The sequence below is a fragment of the Stegostoma tigrinum genome, chromosome 17 (assembly GCF_030684315.1).
Source record: "Stegostoma tigrinum isolate sSteTig4 chromosome 17, sSteTig4.hap1, whole genome shotgun sequence".
Taxonomy (NCBI): domain Eukaryota; kingdom Metazoa; phylum Chordata; class Chondrichthyes; order Orectolobiformes; family Stegostomatidae; genus Stegostoma; species Stegostoma tigrinum.
Window position 1 is genome coordinate 44,039,238 of NC_081370.1, and position 24,247 is coordinate 44,063,484.

Sequence of the window (24,247 nt, forward strand, 5' to 3'; positions counted from 1 at the left end):
ATTATCCTTCATCTGCCAAGTATTTGCTTAACTTGTCCAAAATACACTGAAGTATCTGATCCTCTTCACAGTTCATCCTCCCACCCAGTTTTATGTCATCTGCAAACGGAGATATTACACTTAGTTCCCTCTTGTAAATCATATGTTTGTGAATTGCTGGGGTCCTGGCAGTGGTCTTTACAGTACCCAAGAATTTGCCTGCAATTTGGAAAAAGACATTTATTAATGTCATTTAATAAACATTTATGAATCTGAAAAATTTTCTGTACTTTAGAACAGCTACATTCCAACTTGTGTACAAATCAACTTGCAAACAGAATCTAGAATGAAACACATTCACAACCTCAGGACTCCCTGTATTTACAAAAACAACAAAGCAAATTACAGTACAGGAATAGGCCCTTTGGTCCTCCAAGGCTCTCGAATCCAGATCCTCTATCTAAACGTGTCACCTATTTTCCAAGGATCTGTATCCCTCTGCTCCCTGCCTATTCATCTAGTTGTCTAGATACATCTTAAATGACCCTATTGTGCTCACCTCTACCACCTCTGCTGGCAATGTGTTCCAGGCATCTACCACCCTCTGTGTAAAGAACTTTCCATGCATATCTCCCTTTAAACTTTTCCCCTCTCACTTTGAAATCGTGACCCCCTAGTAATTGAGTCCCCCACTCTGGGGGGGGGGGGGAAAGCTCCTTGCTATCCACCCTGTCTATACCTCTCATGATGTTGTAGACTTCAATCAGGTTCTCCCCTCAACTTCTGTCTTTCTAATGTAAATAATGCTGATCTACTCAACCGCTCTTCATAGCTAGTGCCCTCCAGACCAGGCAACATCCTGGTGACCCTCCTCTACCCTCCTCTACACCCTCTCCAAAGCACCCACATCCTTTTGGTAATGTGGCAACCAGAACTGGACGCAATATTCCAAATGTGGTCCAACCGAAGTCCTTTACAACTGTAACATGACTTGCTAACTCTTGTACTCAATACCCTGTCCGATGAATGAAAGCATGCCGTATGCCTTCTTGACCACTCTATTGACCTGCGTTGCCACCTTCAGGGTACAATGGACCTGAACACCCAGATCTCTCCGTGCATCAATTTTCTCCAGGGCTTTTCCATTTACTGTATAGTTCGCTGTTGAATTGGATCTTCCAAAATGCATCACTTTGTATTTGCCTGGATTGAACTCCATCTGCCATTTCTCTGCACAACTCTCCAATCTAGCTATATTCTGCTGCATTCCCTGACAGTCCCCTTCAATATCTGCTACTCCACCAATCTTAGTGTCATCTGCAAACTTGCTAATCAGACCATCTACACCTTTCTCCAGATCATTTATGTATATCACAAACAACAGTGGTCCCAACATGGATCCCTGTGGAACACCACTGGTCACAGTTCTCCATTTTGAGAAAGTCTTTTCCACTACAACTCTGTCTCCTGTTGCTCAGCCAGTTCTCTATCCATCCAGCTGGTACACCCTGGACCCCATGCAACTTCCCTTTCTCCATCAGCCTACCATGGGGAACCTTATCTACTTAATTAGTTTGCCATCTCTTTTCTCCTACAATATAATTTCCTTGGTTCTGACTGTAAGGGGCTTACACTGTCTTCACTAGAATCATCGAATTCCTACACTTTGGAAAGAGACCATTCAGCCCATTGAGTCAGCACCAATACTCCAAACAGCATCCCACACCAACCCAGACTCAGCACCCCAGGTAATATTCACGCTAACCCACCTAGCCTGCACATCCCTGGACACTTTAAACAATTTATCATGGTCAATCCACCTAATCTGTACATCTTTGGACTGTGGGAAGGAACCATAGCACTTGAAGAAAACCCATGAAGACACAGGGAGAACATGCAAACTCCTCACAGATGGTCACCGAAGACTGGAATCAAACCTGATGCTGTGAGGCAGCAGTACAAATCGCTAAGCCACCATGCCGCCCTTAGTCCTTAGTTTCTTCACCTATCTCTGGAAGCTTTTCTAATCAGTTGTATGCACCCTGTAAGCCCACATGCTTACTCTCATACTCTATTTTCTCCTTAAATCGATCCCTTTGTTGTCCATTGGTGAAATCTAAATTACTCCGATCCTTGTGTCTACTGCACTTTTTTTTAGCCAGTTTGTATGCCCTTTCTCGGATATAATACTATCCCTTGTTGGCCATGGTCAGGCACCTTTCCAGTTGTACGTTTGTGCCAGACAGGAATGAACAATCATTGCAGTTGCTGCGTATGCTCTTTAAATATTTGCCATTACCTATCCACTGTCATCCCTTTAAGTAACATGCCCCAAATTATTATAGCCAGCCCATGCTTCATACCATTCTAGATTCCTTTAATTGGATTCAGGACCCTAGTCTCAGAATCAACCATGTCACTCTCTGTCTTAATGAAGAATTTTATCATATATTACTCTTCCCCAAGGAGCTTTGCACAGCTAGAGATTGTCAGTTATTCCTACACACATAATACTAGTCTTGGATGGCCTCTTCTCCAGTTCAGCAATGTACTGATCCAGAAAACTATCCCGTACACATCCTGGAATTCCTCCACTATGGTATTATCACAAATTTGATTTGCCCAATCTATATGAAGATTAAATTTGCCCACAATTTCAGCTGTACCTTAGTTGCTCATAACTCTAATTTCTTGTTTAATGCCTTCCCCAACATTACCACTATGCCGGCGGGAGTCTGGGGGCGGGGTGGTGGTGGTTCTATATATTATCCTCTTTGTTGTTTTATGCCTCTTAGTTTTTCTAAGCTCTAACTATGCAGAGTTCACTTCACCAGCGCTAATATTCTTCCTCATTATTGCACAAATAACCACCTTTATAAACAAAGCTACCCACCCACCATCTTCGTCTTTCTTTCTGTCCTTCTAATAAATTAAACTCAATACCCGCCGCTGCTCATCCGCAGCTATGCCTCTATAATCCCAACTATATCACTGTTATATCTATTTTAGCATCAACATAGAACATAGAACAGTACAGCACAGAACAGGCCCTTCAGCCCACAATGTTGTGCCGACCATTGATCCTCATGTATGCACCCTCAAATTTCTGTGACCATATACATGTCCAGCAGTCTCTTAAATGACCCCAATGACCTTGCTTCCACAACTGCTGCTGGCAACGCATTCCATGCTCTCACAACTCTCTGCGTAAAGAACCTGCCTCTGACATCCCCTCTATACTTTCCACCAACCAGCTTAAAACTATGACCCCTCGTGCTAGCCATTTCTGCCCTGGGAAATAGTCTCTGGCTATCAACTCTATAGACCTTAAGGCTTTATTTTTTAACATTCTTTAAATTATTTTGCACCGTAGCCCTGTTTGATTCTTGCTCTTAAACTCTCTGCATATCACTTTACTAATGTCTGCCTTTCTTTTTACCCTTGTTTCCCTGTCTGCTATCTCCTTGTATAGGTTCCCATCCCCCTGACATTTTATTTTAAACCCTTTCCAGTCACCCTAGCAAATACATTCCCAAGGACATCAGTTCCAGTCCCATGCAGTGCAACCTGTCCAGCCTGTACTGGTCACGCCTCAGTCCCAGAAACATCAATGTCCCAGAAATCTGAAATCGTCCTCCTTGCACCATCTGTACAGTCGCACATAATTCATCTGATATATTCTGCTATTCCTACTCTGACTAGCATGTGGCACTGATAACAATCTTGAGATCGCTACCTTTGAGGTCCTGTCTTTTTTTTGAAAACTTGCTTAACTCGGGTCTAGGCCTGAAACGTCAGCTTTTGTGCTCCTGAGATGCTGCTTGGCCTGCTGTGTTCATCCAGCCTCACATTTTATTATCTTGGAATTCTCCAGCATCTGCAGTTCCCATTATCTCTGATACTTAACATTGGGGAAACCAAGCAGAGGCTTGGGGACCGCTTTGCAGAACACCTCCGCTCAGTTCGCAACAAACAACTGCACCTCCCAGTCGCAAACCATTTCCACTCCCCCTCCCATTCTCTAGATGACATGTCCATCATGGGCCTCCTGCACTGCCACAATGATGCCACCCGAAGGTTGCAGGAACAGCAACTCATATTCCGCCTGGGAACCCTGCAGCCATATGGTATCAATGTGGACTTCACCAGTTTCAAAATCTCCCCTTCCCCTACTGCATCCCTAAACCAGCCCAGTTCGTCCCCTCCCCCCACTGCACCACACAACCAGCCCAGTTCTTCCCCCCAACCCACTGCATCCCAAAACCAGTCCAACCTGTCTCTGCCTCCCTAACCAGTTCTTCCTCTCACCCATCCCGTCCTCCCACCCCAAGCCGCACCCCCATCTACCTACTAACCTCATCCCACCTCCTTGACCTGTCCGTCTTCCCTGGACTGACCTATCCCCTCCCTACCTCCCCACCTATACTCTCTCCACCTATCTTCTTTACTCTCCATCTTCGGTCCGCCTCCCCCTCACTCCCTATTTATTCCAGTTCCCTCACCCCATCCCCCTCTCTGATGAAGGGTCTAGGCCCGAAACATCAGCTTTTGTGCTCCTGAGATGCTGCTTGGCCTGCTGTGTTCATCCAGCCTCACATTTTATTATTTGCTACTGGCTGTTTATTCTTCCACTCCAGAATGTAGCCAATCCAAGATATCCTTAAGCAGTCTTGTTTGCAGCCATAGAATTGTCTAGTTACTCTCTTTACCATTGACTCCCGTACTACTAATAGCATTCCTACTTCTACTGCTATGTAGCAGAGTCAACTGTGGTGCAATGTATTTGGCTGTTACTACTTTCCTTTGAGAGGCCATTGCCCCTCTATATAGTATCCAAAGCAGTATATCTCTTTTGCACTGGAATGTACACTGGGGATTCCTGCACTGATTACCTAGTCTGCTTTCTTTGCCTCATTTCTTTCCCCCCACCATTTCTATGGAAGCATAGCTCATAGAGTGATCACCTGTCTGTATTTACATGGCAGGCTTGTGGATTTCGATTTGATTTGATTTATTGTTGTCATATGTACCAAGACACTCTGAAAAGTATTGTGCTGCGTGCTAACCAAACTAATTATACTTTACGTAAGTATGCCAGGGTAATAGGACAGAATGCAGACCATAGTGTTATAGCTACAGAGAAGGTGCCAAGAAATTTCAACACTAATATGAGAGGTCTATTCAGAAGCCTGGTAACAGCAGGAGGAAGCTGTTCTCAAATCTGTTGGTACATGTTTTCAAACTGTTGTATCTTCTGTCTGATGGAAGACAGTGTAACTGGGGTGGGAGGGGTATTTGATTGATCTGCTTTCCTGAGGCAGCAGGAAGTAGTAGACAGAGTCAATAGAAGGAAGGCTGGTTTTCATAATGGACTGGCTTGCGTTCACAACTCTAATTTCTTGCAGTCTTGGGCAGAGCAGTTTCCTTACCAAGTTGCGATGCATCCAGATAGGATGCATTCTATGGTGCATCAATAAAAATTGGTAAGAATCATTGAGGGCATGCTGAATTTCCTTAGCTTCTGAGGAAGCAGAGACATTGGTGTGCTTTCTTGACTGTAATGGCAATGTGGATGGACTGGGATAGATCATTGGTGATGTTTACTCCTAGGAACTTGAAGGACTCAACCACCTCCACCTCAGCACCATTGATACAGACAGGGGTGTGTCTGCTATTCTGCTTCCTGAAGTCGATAACCAGCTCCTTCATTTTGCTGACATTGAGGGACATCGTTGTCTTTACATGATGGCACTAAACGGTCCATCTCCATCTTATATTCTGTCTTGAGTTGTTTGAAATCCAAACCACTATAGTGGAATCAGCAATAAATTTGTAAATGGAGTTAGAGCTGAATTTGCTCCTCAATCCTCAGATGCTGCTCCAGCTCCAACATTTGGGCTCCAGAAGCTGTAACTGGTCTCCCTGCTGTGGGAAGAGTGCTGTGAAATTTGAAAGGGTTTAGAAAAGATTTACAAGGATGTTCCCAGGGTTGGAGGGTTTAAGCTACAGGGACAGGCTGAATAGACTGGGTAAAAACCAAAAGAACTGCAGATGTTGTAAAATCAGGAACAAAAACAAAGTTGCTGGAAAACTTCAGCAGGTCTGGCAGCATTCTGAGGGTCACCGGACCCGAAATGTTAACTTTGTTTTGTGCTTTACAGATGGTATCAGACCTGCTGAGTTTTTCCAGCAACTTTGATTTTGTTCCTGAATAGACTGGGGCTATTTTCTCTGGAGCAGTCACCCCTGGTTGAGGGGTGACATTGTAGAGGTTTATAAAAATCATGAGGGGCATGGATAGGGTAAATAGACAAGATATTTTCCCTGGGGTGGGGAAGTCCAAAACTAGAGGGTATCAGCTTAAAGTGAGAGGGGGAAGATTTAAAAGGGATCTAAAAGGGGCATTTTTTCACACAGATGGTGCTGTGTGTATGGAATGAGCTGCCAGAGGAAGTGTTGGAGGCTGGTATAATTAGAACATTTAAAATGGATGGGTATATGAATTAAGTGATAATGGAAACTGCAGAACCAGCCCACCTCGTCCCCTCCCCCCACTGCATCCCAAAACCAGCCCAGCCTGTCTCCGCTCCTCTAACCTGTTCTTCCTCTCACCCATCCCTTCCTCCCACCTCAAGCCGCATCTCCATTTCCTACCTACCACCTCATCCCACCTCCTTGACCTGTCCGTATTCCTTGGACTGACCTATCCCCTCCCTACCTCCCCACCTATACTCTCCTCTCCACCTATCTTCTTTTCTCTCCATCTTCGGTCCACCTCCAACCTCCCTCCCTATTTACTCCAGAACCCTCTCCCCATCCCCCTCTCTGATGAAGGGTCTAGGCCCGAAATGTCAGCTTTTGTGCTCCTGAGATGCTGCTTGGCCTGCTGTGTTCATCCAGCTTCACACTTTGTTATCTTGGGTATATGAATTAGCAGGGTTTAGAGGGATATGGGTCAAATGCTGGCAAATGGGACTAGATTTATTTTTTTGTTTGGTTGGCAGGGACGAGTTGGACCAAAGGGTCTGTTTCAATTTCTGTGTATTTCTACAATTCTATTTCTACACACATTAAAATGTGGACACTGGATCGGTGCCTAGTTTCATAGGCAGAACAGGAGGAACACACCATGAGCTTCAGCTGACATTCCATGACTAACCTGTACAAATTAAACCCTTCGATTATCCTGAAAATAAAATAATGTTAATAACTCTAGGGTCCTTCTTCTCTAGAACTCTGCACTGTTACCTTTACTCTTAAAAGCAACAATATCGTTTAAATGAGATAATGGGAACTGCAGATGCTGGAGATTCCAAGATAATAAAATGTGAGGCTGGATGAACACAGCAGGCCAAGCAGCATCTCAGGAGCAGGCTCTCCTTCCCACCCCCGGAATTCGTGCAGGAGCCCCAGTCTATTCAGGAACAAAATCAAAGTTGCTGGAAAAACTGCTCCTGAGAGCGGGGGAGTGGGTATAGCTGAGTAGCTCCTTTCGCAGAGGACTAGCATAGACTTGATAAGGCTGTCTGTGCTGAAACCATTCAATGGTGAGCTAACAAAAATATTACGCGCAGAAAACAACAAATTTATACCTCTCCTCACAGGGGATGATTGACAGGTTGCAGCCGGCGCCAAGCGCATACCCAGTAGAAGATGAGCGATAAACTACAACTCCCATAAGGCACCGCGGGACCGGCTTGCCCACGCAGACGTTTCCGGTTACGTCGGTTCCGTAAACAAACGGTCGGTCCGTGGTTTTAATTGTTGTTATTGTTGTTGAGTACGGTTCCCTTTATTTTGGGCGGCGGGAGGATTAAGACTGCACGAATTCCGGGGGTGGGAAGGAGAGCGGGCGATGGAGCGAGGGCCGCGGCCTGTGCTGTAGGCGCCGCCGGCAGGGAGGGGCGGCCTGAAAAGCGGGTGAGGATCAGCACCGAGCCCAGGGACAGCCTGCATTGAGAGATAATCAGCCGCGCCTCCGAGTCTGCAGACTCGTCAGAAATGTGTAACTATAAAATCAGCAGCGCTGAGTAGTTAATGGCCGAGATTTACTCAACATCATCAAAACATATGAACAACTTTCGGTTGTGTTGGTATCACAGCCTAACATTTTTTTTAAAAAAAGAATGAAACAGCAATTTGATAATGAACAGAATTTTATTTTCTGGTGTTGACTGGGCCATAGATATTGGCTTACCATCACTTTGAAAAATTGCAGTAGTATATCTTTTAATGTCCGTCTGAGAGCGCGGATGGGTCTTCGGTTTTTAACACCAAATGAAGTTTTCATTCAGTCAGCACAGGCATAATGGGTTGAATGGCCTCCTTTTACATTGTAACATTTCTGTGACAATGCCGATCTCCCTGAAGTAGTACACTAAAGTGTCAGACTTGATTTCTGCTCTCAAGTCTCAGAGTGGGCCTTGAACCTTGTGGTTCAGCTGAGCCACAGCTGGCACTTACATTTTGAGAAGCACCTTTTCGGTTGTCAGACATCCTGAGGCATTTCAAGACAGCATATATGTGACGCTGAGCTACGTAAGCAGATAATTGGCCAAAATATTGCAAGGTTAATCAACAAGGTAGGCTTTAAGTAGTACCCGAAAGCAGGAACGTAGGATGAAAAGATATGGGCCATACATTCTAGAGTTAAGGGCTGAGGGGACTGAAAGCATCAAGGTGAATGGTGGAGCAATTAAAATCAGGATTGTGCAAGAGGCAAGAATTAGCGGAGTGTAACTATCTCAAAACATTTGTGAGGCTAGAGGAGATTAGAGAGTGAATGAAGAATAGGCTATCGAAGGATTTATAAATGAAGAGCCATGTAGGCTGGTGAGCACTGGGTCTAATCATTTTGCTGTTTGTGTAGATGATATTAACTGCCATGTGATAGTGAAGGAATTGATGAATAAGACTGGTTAATGTGTGGTTGGAGAAATGGTGTAAGAAAGCAAGTTGAGATTCTTAGGGCATTGCAACCAGTTCAAGATGGGCCTTTTAATCCCAGTTCTGTTCAAGTCCAGGGTCATTGAAGGAATGTTAACTGATCTTTTGCGAGAGAGTTCAAGCTACTTTAACAAAGAGTTGGGCATCGAGAGGATGTTAGCAAAGAGACTCCGGTGCATGTACAAGAGAGAAAAATAACACAAAGGTAGATAATAGTTCAGAGTCGGGATGGACTAAACAGTGTCAAATGTAAGGCAGAATAAGATGCGTTTTGTATGCATATATGTAATGCATGTCATTTCATGGTAAATAAGTTTGGTGAGTTTTAGGCTGAATTTGTCACAGGCCTATGATATAATGGCATTGGCAAAGAAACACCTGGCTTTAAAAAAAAGGTGGTGAAATTATAACCAAATGTATCTGTCAGTAAGTATTCAAGAAAGATAGGGAAGATATAAAAGATGTGTTTGGCAGTATTAGTTTAAGGTACAATTAAATACTGAAGTAGATCCATGTAATTGAGAGGCCCGAGACAATTAATTTGGTTAGAACTAAGGAACAATACATTACTGGGTGTACAGTACAAGCCACCAAAAAATGGGAAGTAGGAAAGGAACATAATTGCTTGTGTGTTACAATAAATTGTATGGTGTTGGCTAATGGCTAATAGTCCCATTTAAGGGTTCAAGCCCCACTTTAACGCTGAGCGTAAACGTCTGGACGTGCTTAAGTGAGTGCTGGAATATTGGATATACTGTCTTTTAGATGGGAATTCATCTCAAGGCCCCATCTCCTTTTATTGGCAAGGCAGAGACATTCCTGTGATTAATATTTAGTCCTCAATCAACATAATTTTCCTTTACTTAGGCTGTGTCCAAATTGTTTGCTGAGTTTCCTACATTACTTCAGAAATACTTCATTGGGAGTAATTTAGATGGAAGTGGATGAGAGACTTCAGTTACATGGAGAGTGTGGAGAAGTTGGGGCTGTTCTCCTGAGAGAATGTTTACAGGAGACCATTTAATAGAAAAGTTCAAAATCATGAAGGGTCTTGGTCGGGGCTTCCCATAGATATGAAAACTGAAAGAACTGCAGATGCTGTAAATCAGAAACAAAAACAGAAGTTGCTGGAAAAGCTCAGCAGGTCTGGCAGTATCTGTGAAGAGAAAAATCAGAGTTAACATTTTAGGTCTGGTGACCCATCCCCAGAACTGTTCTGTGGAAGGGCCCCCGGACCTGCAATGTTAATTCTGATTTCTTTCTTCACAGATGCTGCTAGATCTGTTAAGCTTTTCCAGAAACTTCTGTTTTTGTTTCCATAGATATGATTGGAACCCCAAGTGGAGTTGAAAGCCCCAGAGGCAGCAATGGCTGCCATGTAGATGCACCCTTCCACCTGCTCTCTCAATTCCTCCTTTCACACATGTCATGGGTCTTCCTGCCCCCATCCACTTCTACTCTCGTGATTCATAAAGAGAGCACATGATAATTTTGAAACTACAAAATGAGATCACGGTGAGAAAAATCTTTGGGAAGCCCTGGTCTCAATTGAGTCAACAGAGGGAAATTGTTCTCACTGGAAAAGGGTCAAGAACTAAACAACATAAATATCAAGTAATTGGTGAAAGGACAAACAGAAAAATGAGGAAAATGAGAGTGTGTCGGAGATAGTAGGAACTGCAGGTGCTGGAGAATCTGAAATAACAAGGTGTAGAGCTGGATGAACACAGCAGGCCAAGCAGCATCTTCCCGCTCCACTGACGCTGCTTGGTCTGCTGTGTTCATCCAGCTCTACACCTTGTTATCTCAAAATGAGTGTGGTTAGGATTTGTATTGCCCTACTTGCAAGCGTGATTGAGGCAAATTCAGTTGAGGTGTTCAAATGGGAATTGGATAAGTACCTGAAGAGAGGAAAAAAAAACAAGCCTACTGGAAAAAGGGCAGCGAGTGAGACTGATTGAGTTGATCTTACAGAGAGTCTGTATGGACGTGACAGGTTGTAAGCATTTTATGACTTTTTTAAATACAAGGGTTTTTGAGACTGGTATTGTAATGGGACAGAGAAGATAGAATTTCCTGGTGTGTACAAGAAGCCCTGCACATGACTCTACCACTGAACATTATGCCATCTTTTTGCAGCATCACACGTCCCACCTCCATTGATGCTGTTCTCTTTTACTTAGCTTTTATTTATTCACAGGATGAGGGCATCGCTGGCCAGGCAGCATTTATTACCACTCCCTAATTGCCCAGAGGGAAGTTAAGAGTCAACCACTCATCTACCCCATCCCCCAGTTACCAATCCCTTGGTCCTGCAACAACTCCATGGCTACCTTAATTGCATTTCCTTATTTCTTCCCACCCACTCACCATGTAAACTCTATTTTGTTTTCCTAGTTTTTTTAACCTATCACATATGTTCTAATGATACAACCTTATAAGCCATTACTCCCAACCTATCTTCCTGATCACTTAAATAGTGATTCTTCTCCACCACGATTGATACAATCATGACTGACTTTGGGGTTCAGCTCCACTTTCCTGCCTATCCTCGTACCCTTGATGTACTAAGAGACTGAAAATCTGTCTATCCTAGCCTTGAATGTATTCAATGATAGAGTATTGACACACTGCTGGGGTGGAGAATCCCAGAGACTCCAAACAAAGATGCACTAGATCATATTCTGCCATTTCCACCTCAGCCAGACACAGCTCTTCCCACATTTCAGCATTTTTGAAGGGATTGCTCCCTTTACTTCTCGTGATGTAGTTGACTGTTTAACTGGAGTGACCAGTGCAGATTGGGTAATTGTTTTGCTGAATACCTTTATTCTGTTTGCATGACCCTTAGTTTCCGGTCACTTGCCATTTTAATTGTCTGAGTCAATCCCACTCGTTCTCCTGACCTTTCCTTTCCACGCCATTTGAATGAAACTCAAGGAACAACACCTAATCTTTTGATTATGCGCTAAATAGTTTTCCAGCTTCAGCGTTGAGTTTAACAATATCGGATAACCTACCGTTCCAAGTTTTCAAACAACAGGCGTTGTAATGATTTTGCTGTAGTTATTTACATCTCCTCTAGACCTGTCTTTTGTTATGTAACATTTTTCGTCAAAAGGTCATTGACCTGAAACTCTGTTTATCTCCGACTATCTGACTTACTCAGTATTTCCAACATTTTATTTCTGTTTTATTTCAGATTTCTGTTATCTGCAATATTTTGCTTTTGTTGTTTTCAGAGAACATTCTTGATCAGTATTTTTCTACCTTGAAGAAGAAAGCAATGCTGGATCAAGTTCTTGAAATAAAGTGAGGCAAGTGATACGTGCGGGGAATAGTGATCATGTTGTTACTGGTATAGACTATTTCCAGAAAATGACAATAAAGAAGCATAAGAATACTTAATGGAGGAAGCTATTTGAAAGGGATTCCTCCAACAAATACTGACTCTTTTCCATACACAACATTGAATATGACTGTAAAAAGACACATTCTGTTGAAGGTTTCATTCTTGCACTCATCGGAACAATTTGTAAGAAGTATCAAGAGGGAAGACAGAATTTGTACCACATGACAGAAAATTGCTGATTGGTTGGCAGGTAGACTTTGGTTTGTAGAGATGGTGCCATGGAGAAGATGCTAGTTAATCATAACTGATATTTAACTGCTAAACTTTGTTTAAATTTGAAACAAAGGTGAGATGATTCTGATGTGTCGATGCATTGCCCTGAGAAAGAATTAAGACAACGGCAGTCTCCCATTTTCTTGTATTAAAACAGGTGGTGCAATGCGTGCACGTGTTCTTTTTGTCTGCAAAGAACAGACTCTGAGTGTTAATATATGTAGCTTCCATTAGTGTCACACTACAAACCTGACTGAAATCAGGTTTGCACTAAACAACTGTACCTCCCAGTCGTGAACCATTTCAACTCCCCCTCTCATTCTTCAGACGACATGTCCATCCTGGGCCTCCTGCAGTGCCACAATGATGCCACCCAAAGGTTGCAGGAACAGCACCTCATATTTCGCTTGGGAACCCTGCAGCCCAATGGCATCAGTGTGGACTTAACAAGTTTCAAAATCTCCCCTCCCTACTACATCCCAAAACCAGCTTGTCCCTGCCTCCCTTATGTGTCCTTCCTCCCACCTATCCCCTTCTCCCACCTCAAGCCCCATCCCCATCTCCTACCTACTAGCTTCATCCTGCCCCCTTGACCTGTCTGTCCATGTTTCCATGCTAATGTTTCTGTCTCAGGCCTGCTCAGTGCGACTTGTAGGTGATAAGCACGCATCTGGGAATCAGAAGGTGAGTTACACACTGCAGAATTCCACTGTATTTATATAGCTGATCCAGGTTGGTTTCTACTCAGTGGTAACCCCCAGAATGTTGATACTGGTGGAATTGAGTGATCTTAATACCATTTACTGTCAAGTGTATATTGCAGGAGGTGGCCTTTTCCTGTGTGGTGCTTTTATGGCTCTTCTGCTGTATCGCTTTCCTGCACAGGCCTGAGTTTTGTCCAAATCTCGCTGAATGTGGACATGTTCTGCTTCATTATCTTAGTGTCCTCACTAATAGAGCTGAACATTGTGAAATCATCAGCAAACATCCATATTTCTTACATTATGAAAGGGCAGTTCAAGCAAAAAGGAAATGGATAATTACTTGAAAGAAAAAAGTGACAACGCTATTAGGAAGAGCTGGGAGCTAATTGGATAACTTTACCAAAGAGAAAGCACAAGCATATTGGGTTGAATGGTCTCTTGCATCCAATAATTCGATGGTTCTATGTAAAAACAAAAGGACTCAATTTATGTAAGTCTGAATTAGGCATGCCTGTATTACAAATGCAGTCCCATACAGGGTGAAATTTTAAAGATTTGACATACAAACATTTCCTGCACTTACAAACAACTATTTAATATTGCTCTGCATTGTGTTCCAACTTGTGTACAAATCGACTTACAAAAACACTCAAGAATGGAGCCTGTTTACAACTGCAACTCTTAACAACATTCAAGAAGCTCAAAAACATTCAAGTACAATTTCTCAAAATGACAACTCTGGGACTGATTTTGTGCTAAACCAGAATCTCAGTTGATTAATAGGAGATGCACGAAATGGGGTCATTGGGATCAAAGATAACTTTAGGACTTAGGAAACTATTAACTAATCTGGCTTGCTAGTGCATCAGTACAGAAACTAGCTGAATGTCTTGATAAATTATTTTACATGTTTAGTAGCAATCAAAATTGCACAACAATTTTATAAAAATAATAAAAGTGTGAAGCTGGATGAATACAGCAGGCCAAGCAGCATCTCAGGAGCACAAAAGCTGACGTTTCGGGCCTAGACCCTTCATCAGAGAGCCACACCTCCATTTCCTACCTACTAACCTCATCCCACCTCCTTGACCTGTACGTCTTCCCTGGACTGACCTATCCCGTCCCTACCTCCCACCTATACTCTCCTCTCCACCTATCTTCTTTTCTCACCATCTTTGGTCCGCCTCTCCATATTTATTCCAGAACCCTCACCCCATCCCCCTCTCTGATGAAGGGTCTAGGCCCAAAACGTCAGCTTTTGTGCTCCTGAGATGCTGCTTGGCCTGCTGTGTTCATCCAGCTTCACACTTTATTATCTTGGATTCTCCAGCATCTGCAGTTCCCATTATCTCTGATACAATTTTATAAAAATGCCTGGTGTTTGGGCAACTCTGGTGTTTGGATTGTCAGGTTTGAGATACAATACTTGCAAAATTGTGTATAAGCATCATATAGAGTATTTAAGACAATTGTTTGATCTATGAAGATTACAACTATATAGTGTGCGTCATAAGACACTTTATTTGTGTGGAACAGAACAGGATGTTTATATACAAGCTAGTGACCAGGGTCTTGTGCTAATAGCTAGAGACTGAGTTTGAAACCCACCACTGCTTCCAGCTAGCCCCTGCCTCCCTAACCATTCCTCCCACCTCAAGCCTCACTCCCATCTCCTACCCACTAACCTCATCCCGCTTCCTTGACCTTCCTGGTCCAACCTATCCCCTTCCCAACTCCCCACCTACATTCACTTTCACTGGCTCTAACCCCGCCTATTTGACCTGTCAGCCTCCTCTCACCCTATCTTCTCTTTTATCCATCTTCTATCCGCCTTCCCCCTCTCCCTATTTATTTTAGAATCCCCTTCCCCTCCCACATTTCTGAAGAAGGGCCTCGACCCGAAACATCAGCTTTCCTGCTCCTTTGATGCTGCTTGGCTTCATCCAGCTTCACACCATTTTATCTCAGATTCTCCAGCATCGGCAGTTCCTACTATCACTGCTTCTGGGGAATTCAGTTAAATAAATCCAGAAGGAAATCTGCTGTACTTACCTAGTCTAGCCTAGATATCTGACTCTAGACCCACAAGTTTGGTGCATCACTGTCATCTGAAATTGATTTAGCAAGCCATGATGGAACAATCTAATAAAACTGATACTGGACAAATCACCCACCGTTGTCCCAAGCATCAAATATAACTAAGTGACATAGCATTCAGTGTTGGAAATGTATATCGCCGTTTCATCACTGTTATTGGGTCAAAGGTTTGGAACCGTCTGTTAAACAGCACTGTATGTGCACCTATATCACCTGAACTGCAGCAGTTCAAGCAGGAAACTCTTTAATACCTTCTTAAGGGCAAATAAGGATTCGCAATCAACATACTTAGAGTATCCCTATCGACCTAAAATATATACACTCAACCTGAAACACTAACTCTGATTTCTCTCCATAGTTGCTACCAGACTTGCTTAGCTTTTCCAGCAATTTCTCTTCTTGTTTCTGGTTTACAGCATCTGCAGTTCTTACGATTTTTATACCTCCTACTTGCAATTGCCTTGGGGTAAGAATATGGAGTCTCCTGGTCGGTCAGAACCTGTAGCAAGCAGCAATAAACCACTGCAGTACCTTGACAAGTAGAACCATGGTCCCGCACTTGGGCACGCCATGGCAATCTGAGTGATGAACTGGATGAGGCAGATTAGGAAATTAAATTGGAAAATCTAAGTGATGATAGATCAGCAGTAGCAAACATTTAAAGCAATGTTTTAAGAAATGGTATTTGTTGAGAATTATTAATAATGGAATTTAACTTTTTGTTGAAATGACAGATATTAGGCCGGCTGGCCTATTGTTCCTGCTTTTTTGGATCGGATTGTTTGCAGTTTTCTAAACTGATGGCATTTTTCCAGAATGTAGAAAAATTTCAAAGATAACAACAAATGCATCCACAATTTCTGCAGCCACTTTTTTGAAGACCCCAGGATAAGGCAGTCAGGTCCAGGGGACCTGCTAGCCTTTAGTCGTGTAAGTTTGCCTTGTGCTGTTTCTGTAGTAGTAATAATTGTTTGCTGTTTTGCAACCTGGTTTTTGGTGATACTTGGCATGCTTTCAGTGTCTTCTACCCATAAAGACACATAAAATATTTGTTATGTGCCATTTTCCTGGCATTCATCATTGTATTCCTTTGAAGGACTGGTTTATTTTACCACTTTTTAACTGTACTTGTAATTTATCTCCATAAGCTTTTTTATTATCCCTTCAACTATTCATTTTTCGTCCTTTGCAGATTTCAAAAAATTTATCAAATTCGACCATTAATTTGCACAAAATGTATGCTTCTTTCTTCCAGTTTGATACCATGCTTAACTTTCCTAGTTAGCTTCATCCTTTGCATTGAAACTTTATTTCTCAGTAGAATCAATTGGGGAACAACATACCAGAACCTACTTCAAGACAGTAACTTGAAAATCATAATATGATTAGTGCAGGTCAACAAATTTACGATGGTTTTGATAAATCTATTAGATATTGTTTAAGGTATAATTCAGTGTGGGTGAGGAAGAAACCGAGAATGTAGTATATTTGACCACACAAGAGGTGTTACGAAGGGATAAGGCAGATGAAATTGTGATGTATATAAACGTAGAATGAGAATTAGTTAACAGAAAACTTCTTGAAAAGAGTCAAAATAAATAAATTTTTAGAATGGGAATGTTGCCCCCTACTAGTGGACTTAAATCAAGTCACCCTTCGCTGTTCTGAACTCCAGCAGAAACAAGTCCAGTCTTTCCATCCTTTCTTCATAAGAAAACTCACACATTGCAGGTATCAATCTAGTGAACTTCCTCTGAACTGATCCAAAGCCCATCTAAGTGTTAATGTGGATTTTGCAGAAAATGTTTCTGTGATGGAGGTTAGTACAATTACAACATTTAAGAGGCAGCTGGATGGGAATATGAACAGGAAAGGTTTAGAGGATATGGGTCAAATGCTGGCAAATTGTACTTGATAAATTTAGGATATCTGGACTGAAGGGCCTGTTCCATTCTGTACAGCTCTATGACTCTAAGATGATAATTAGGAAGGAAGATTGATGTCAGTATTTTCCCTTTCTAATTTATCTGTAACACCTATTTATTGCACTGTAGATTGCCCAGCTAAAGCACTGAATATTTATTGGCAGGAAGAATTATCATTTCTTGTAGACGTAGATGATTGATCAGCAGTTAGGGAAGATGATGTTAAAGTGCCCATTGAAACTGCAACAGGGAAAATTCCCAAGATTTCAACAGCCAGCAGTGGACAACCACAGGTTGTCCCCAACCTATGTTTGAAAAGTATTTATATAACTTCATAGAACTATTGGTTTTTCATATGAGATCCTTGTCCCCAGGTGTAAAAAGCTAATGACTTGATCTTAGGAACAGCTAATACTTTGTTTTACCAGGGACTTTTTGTGTAGGTTAGCAAAGGGTTAAGCTCCCATGCCAATACCAGATATAAATTGGGGACAAAATGTAGTGTTGCGACATTGGTATGTTTAAAACAAGACAATGATTTCATATATTTAGTCAATAATGACCCGGGTTCGATTCCAGCCTCGGGTGACTGCCTGTGTAGAGTTTGCACATTCTCCCCGTGTCTGCGTGGGTTTCCTCCGGGTGCTCCAGTTTCCTCTCACAGTCCAAAGATGTGCAGGCTAGGTGGATCGGCCATACTAAATTGCCCATAGTGTTCAGGGGTGTGTGGGTTATAGGGGCATGGGTCTGGGTGGGATGCTTCAAGGGGCGGTGTGGACCTATTGGGCTGAAGGGCCTGTTTCCACACTGTATGTAATCTAATCTAATCTAATTTAGTACATTATCTGCAGTACAGAACCAAGTTTGAAAGTTGATACCTTCTAAAACTTGTGAAGGAATTTAATGCTTGGCAAAATAATTTGTTAAACCCATCTATCATTGTTTTCGCTCAGAACTTGAAGCTAAAGATTTAGTTTCCCTGTTGACTATCTCATACAGATAAAGAAAACTTGAAGTTAAATGCACCATTTAAAATTAAGTGACGCTCTCTATGCCGATTGCTATTCGATTAACTGCTCCCTCACCCCAATCATTTTCATCTCTGTGCATGAGGACACTTTCTTTGGCTAATCAGGACTAGTTTATGTGACTATTATTAAACTTATTTATTTTAAGTACGAACTGGCAATGAACCGGGCCAAGTATTAGACTTGTTGGTAGGAGAGCATTTTGGTGGTAACAATCATATCTCTTACTTTTACAGTAGTCATGGAAAAGAATAGATACATACAGTGGGGCAAGGTTTATAATTGGGGGAAGGGTAATTACAATTCTGTTAGGCAAGAACTGGGTAACATAAAATGGGAACAGATGCTGTCAGGGAAGAGCACTATTGAAATGTGGAGATTGTTTAAGGAATGTATACTGTGTGTGCTAGATAGTTTGTCCCTAGCAGGCAGAGAAGATGCAGTCGAGTGAGGGAGCCTGGGTTCTCAAAAGTTTGAACGACTGGTTAAGAGGAAGAAGGATGCTTATGTAAGGTTTAGAAAACAAGGAATGGAAAAGGTTCTATAGGGATACTAGTTATCCAGGAAGAGCTGAAAAAAGGGATTACCTTGGCAGATGGGATTAAGGAAAACTCCAAGGCTTTTTACACATACGTGAGGATTAAGAGAAGACCAGAGAAAGGGTAGGACCAATCAAGGATTGTAAAGGAATTAGTTCATGGAGCCTAAACAGATGAAAGAGGTCCTTAATGAATACTCTTCTTCAGTATTCACAACTGAGAGGGACCTAGTTGTAGAGGAGGACAGTGTGAAACAGGCTGGTAGGCTAGAGGAAGTTGCTGTTAGTAAGTAAGATGTGCTAGGAATTTTGAGGAAGTTGAAGATCGATAAGTCCCCCGGGCCTGATGGGATTTATCCAAGGATTCTATGGGAAGTGAGGGAAGAGATCGCAGGACCTGTGGCGATGATCTTTTTGTCCTCACTGTCCACGGGTATAGTGCCGGAAGATTGGAGAGAGGCAAACGTCGTTCCCTTGTTCAAAAAAGGGAATAAAGATAACCCAGGAAATTACAGGCCAGTTAGTCTTACTTCAGTGATGGGCAAATTATTGGAAAGGGCTCTGAGGGATAGGATTTATGATCAGTTGGAAAGGCACAGTTTGATTCGTGAGCATGGATTTGTGAAGGCTAGGTCATGTCTCACAAATCTTATTGAATTCTTTGAAGAGGTGACCAAACACGTGGATGAAGGTAGAGCAGTGGATAATGGTATACATGGATTTAAGTGAGGGGTTTGATGAGGTTCCCCATGGTAGGCTCATGCAGAAAGTACGGAGGCATGGGATAGGGGGAAATGTGGCGGATTGGGTTCAGAATTGGCTGACCCTCAGAAGACAAAGAGTGGTAGTAGGCAGAAAATATTCAACATGGTATTCAGTTACGAGTGGTGTAACTGAGGAGTGGAAGGATGGATCAGTAAGTTTGTGGACAATACGAAGGTGGGTCGCATTGTGGACTGTATGGAGGGCTGTACTAGGTTACAAAGGGACATGGATAGGCTGCAGAGCTGGGCTGAGAAGTGACAGATGGAGTTTAACCCTGAAAAATGTGATTCATTTTGGAAGGACAAACTTGAAAGCAGAACACAGGGTTAACAGATTCTTGGCCGTGTGGAGGAGCAGAGGAATCTTGGGGTTCATGTTCAAAGTTCCCTGAGAGCTGCCACCCAGGTGGATAGCGTAGTTAAGAAGGTGTATGGTATGTTAGCTTTCATTAATAGAGGGCTTGAGTTCAAGAGCCATGAAATTATGTTCCAGTTGTACAAAAGCCTGGTTCGGCCACCTCTGGAGTATTGTGTCCAGTTCTGGTCACCTCATTACAGGAAAGATGTGGAAACATTGGAGTAGCTGCAGAGGAAATTTACCAGGATGTTCCCTGAAATGGAGGGAAGGTCTTACAAGGAAAGGTTTAGGGAGCTAGGGCTTTTCTCTTTAGAATGTCAAAGGATGAGAGGTGACTTTACAGAGATGTATAAAATAATCAGAGGTATAGATAGAGTAGACAACCAGAGATGTTTTCCTAGGGTGGAGGTAGCTATAACGAGGGGGCATAGTTTTAAAGTGAGTGTAGGTAGATACTGGGGAGACGTCAGGGGTGGGTTCTTTACTCAGAGAGTGGTTGGGGCGTGGAATCATTGCTGGAGAGGGTAGTGGAGTCAGCCTCATTAGGGGCATTTAAGCGGCTCTTAGATAGGCGTATGGATGATAGTATAAGGTAGGGGTGGAGGTTAGATAAACCCTAGGATTAGGGTAAAAGCTCGGCACAACATCGTGGGCCGAAGGGCCTGTACTGTGCTGTACTGTTCTATGTTCTAAGTATGAACTTTGTATCACAATGCTTGGTAGGGATATGCATCCAGCTTTTCACATTAGGTCTTTCCTTTTGTTGATAGTAAATAGTTCTAAAAATTGGCTCAAACTGCCGATATCCTTCCATCTTGGCATCTTTCCTGTAGTGTGCCCTACTCCTAAGTTTTCCCACTTTATAAGCCCTAAAGAAGGGTGTCTAATAAAGTTGACATTTTAGTGAAGATATCTGCTAATAATAGTTAGATTTTAACAATTAATATTCTTGTTAGTAATTTAATAATCTTACATTTTCAGCTGACGAGCCAGTAACATCTTAGTTCACAGTTTGGCTACTTTTGGGAAACGCCTAGCCCTTTGGCACCTCTGAGCTATTCACACAACCTGCCAGATTTTAATCTGTCATAGTCAGCTTGCACAGTACCTTCAAGAGGTCTCCTTTCCTGCCAAACAGAAAAACTGATCTATTCCTGAGTGTGAGTTGCTTCATGTTACAAGATTTCTCTGTGTTCATCAATCTGTCTTTTACATCTGAACACGGTTTGCTTTCTCTCTCCAGTCCCTTTTCTTGTCGGTCTACTTTGTGTCTGCCAGTCATGTGGCCTCTTTGTATCTTAACTTTTTGTTGGTCTGCCTCAGATCAAGAAGTGCTAGGTTACACAGGCCAGTAATTCTTATTATCGAAGAAAATCATAACTCATCCCTTTACAGATGATACAAATTCTTAAAAGCAACATTCAAACAAACTTTTGAAAGGAATCAGACATTTTCCTTTATATAGAGATTCCTGGAAAAAGGTCATAACATAACATGATTCAAGACCATGGTTTTTTTCTTCATCCCACTGCCAGCACCCCGACCCTCCACCACCATAATCTTGTACTGTATTTGGAGAGTATAGTACAATGATTCCCCAAGAAATAATCGTATGCAGAATTTTATATTATAGTTTGTTCTGTCATTCATTCAGTTCATGGTGGATCAGTATTTCGGTTCTGTTTTACATGTCTTTGCTCCAAATTCTGTTGTAGTCAAGAATAATCTGTCAATCTGTATTTGAAAATGTCAGTTTACCAAGCCTTCACAGAATTTTCAGGGTGAGTTCTAGATTTTCGTCCACTTTGTGTACTCTTTCACTCTTAAATATCCTATTCATAATTTTCAGATAACATTTTGGTTTGAAGTCTGCCATTAGAAGTAATATTTTCTCTTTACCTTATTGAATCCTTTTGTCATTAAATAATTCTGTACTGTTCAAATGCGAAGGAATGTAACTTATCCTCCCAATTTAATCCTTTAAATGCTATTATCAGTCTGGTAAAGTACACAGTGCACATCCCATTGACAGGATTTTGTAAACATTTTGGATATTTTATCCAATGTCATCTTGTGAAAATTGGGTTGATGATGCAGGTTAACCAGTCGCTGTTATTGTAATTTATTGATTTAAGTAGTGAAGCAATTGTCCTCTTTAATATGGTATTTTGTAGATATCTAAGCAAAACTGTTGTTCCTGAGAGGAAAAAGTGATGGTCTTTTTTAGGTTCTACGTCAGAAATCAATACAGAGGAAACACGAAGCACATCAAGCATGCCTCTGGAGCCGGGTGAACCACGTTCACACAATGCGGAAGAAGACTCTGAAAGTACCTGTCATAATAGACAGGATGATTCTGAAGTCCAGAATCTACAAAATCAACTGAGACAGAGTACTGAAATTGCCCACAGTGGAAATACTCTTCCATGTAAGTTTGTATTCATGTATTTCGGTGAAATCAAGTCTAGTATAGTTTGTAAATTTTAGAAAAAAAGGTAATAGCACATATAAAGCATTCTGGTTACAAACTGCAATATTTAAAACCTACAGTGAAGCAACAGGGTGCCCTTGTAGGAGCTGGCATTGTACTTGCTACTTACCTATCCTGTATGGAAATCTGTAGTTTGTTTTACCCTGAACTGCTGTGCTGCTGCAGGTTATGAGCACAACCAGAAGTAGTTGTATACATTAACTTGGAAATGTGTGCTTTACATAAATTCAGAGGTGCCCAGGGGAGAAAAGTTGACCTTTATGTCAGCATTTGATAAGGCCAATTGTTTATGGCATCGCATTTCTGGTTCTGAGCAGGCAAAGTAACAATACAAGTCTGTGGGAGCAATATGCCTGAAAAGTCTTGGTGGTCTCTGGTTAATTGTTGGTAACTGACCATTATGAAGAATGGTTTTGGAATGACAAAGTGATGACAGTAGAACAATTTAACCTAATTATTCTTGGATTATATAAAAATATCCTTCCAAAATTTAAATATAAAAATGACATTTTTAAAAATATATCAGCATTTGAGTCAGTAGGCTGTCAGTTCAAGTCCCATTCCAGAACCAAGCATAAAAATGTAGGCTAACACTTCACTGCCGTAATGACAGAGTGCAGGATTGTCAGTTGTGCTGTCTTTCAGATGCAATGTTAATATCATGGTAATGGACTTGGGTGGAAGCAGGACACTTTTGAAGAGCAGAGGAGTTTTCCCTGATGATTTGGCCAATGTTTGTCTCACAATCAACATCACTAAAAAACACAAAACAAAATGCTGGAGAATCTCAACAGTTCTGGCAGTGTCAATGTTTTGAGTCCTGTGACCCTTTGCTTTTCTCTCTATACATGTTGCCGGATTTGGTGATTTCTCCCAGCTCTTTATGTTGGAGAATTAGATTTCCTGTATCTGCAGTTCTTTGTTTTTTTATTTTATATGAAAGAACAGCTTATGTGATTATCACATTGCTATTTGTTGAAGTTTGCTGAGCACCATTTGGGTGCCGTGTTTTCTACATTACAATGGTGACTGCACTTCAAAAGTACTTTAGTCACTGTAATGTAACTAGAGGAGAAAGATTTATAAGGGACTTGAGGGGCAACTGTTTCACACAGGGGATGGTGCATATATGGAATGGGCTGCCGAAGTCAGTGGTAGACGCTGGTACAATTGCATTTAAAAGACATTTGGACATGTACATGGATATGAAAGGTTCAGAGGGATATGGGCCAAACGCAGGCAAATGGGACTTGTTCAGTTTAAGAAATCTGGTTGGTTTGGGACGAGTTGGGCCGAAGGGCGTGTTTCCATGCTGTATATCTCTGTCTGTATGTAAGGCAACTAGTGGTATGCAAGGTAGTGCATAAATGCAGGTCTTTCTATTTGTGTGAAGACTTATTATAAACAGAATACAAGAATGATTTAATGAAACAAATTTAGAAATAGAATGCATATGATATTAAAATTGTATTTTTACAAAGCATTTAAATAGATTTTTAAAAGAGATGAGATTGGATGCTGTATTTTTGACATTCTTGTATCCCGAATTTACTAATCGGAGTTTGTGTTTCAACCACAGCTGTGTGCCAGGAACTGGACCTGATGCCTCTTGAATTGCATTCACTACTGAAAGTGATCTCAATGGTGGCTATACAATAGGTCAACATTAATGTTCCCTGTAATTTAATCTAACTGTTCTTGCTGCTATGGATCGCCAGGGCCCACGTGCAGCAGCAGTTGCCACTTCTGGAGTGCAGCTTAGTGGAAACATTCTGCGTGATTATGTTTTGTG

General features: G+C 41.9%; 1 protein-coding gene across 11 annotated transcripts in view; it reads left to right on the top strand.

Annotated features, from left to right (window-relative positions):
• The first annotated feature begins 7,673 nt into the window (after nucleotides 1-7,673).
• tcp11l1 (t-complex 11, testis-specific-like 1) overlaps nucleotides 7,674-24,247 on the top strand; it is a 35,196-nt gene continuing 18,622 nt past the window's right edge. Inside the window, exons 1-5 of one of the 11 annotated variants that reach the window (XM_059652132.1) lie at nucleotides 7,685-7,722; nucleotides 12,168-12,237; nucleotides 16,086-16,281; nucleotides 20,946-21,124; nucleotides 22,192-22,392. In XM_059652132.1, the coding sequence (XP_059508115.1) occupies nucleotides 22,239-22,392 (154 nt within the window). In that variant the 5' untranslated portion in view covers nucleotides 7,685-7,722; nucleotides 12,168-12,237; nucleotides 16,086-16,281; nucleotides 20,946-21,124; nucleotides 22,192-22,238. The other 10 variants (XM_059652129.1, XM_059652130.1, XM_059652131.1 and 7 more) reach the window with 10 other exon arrangements.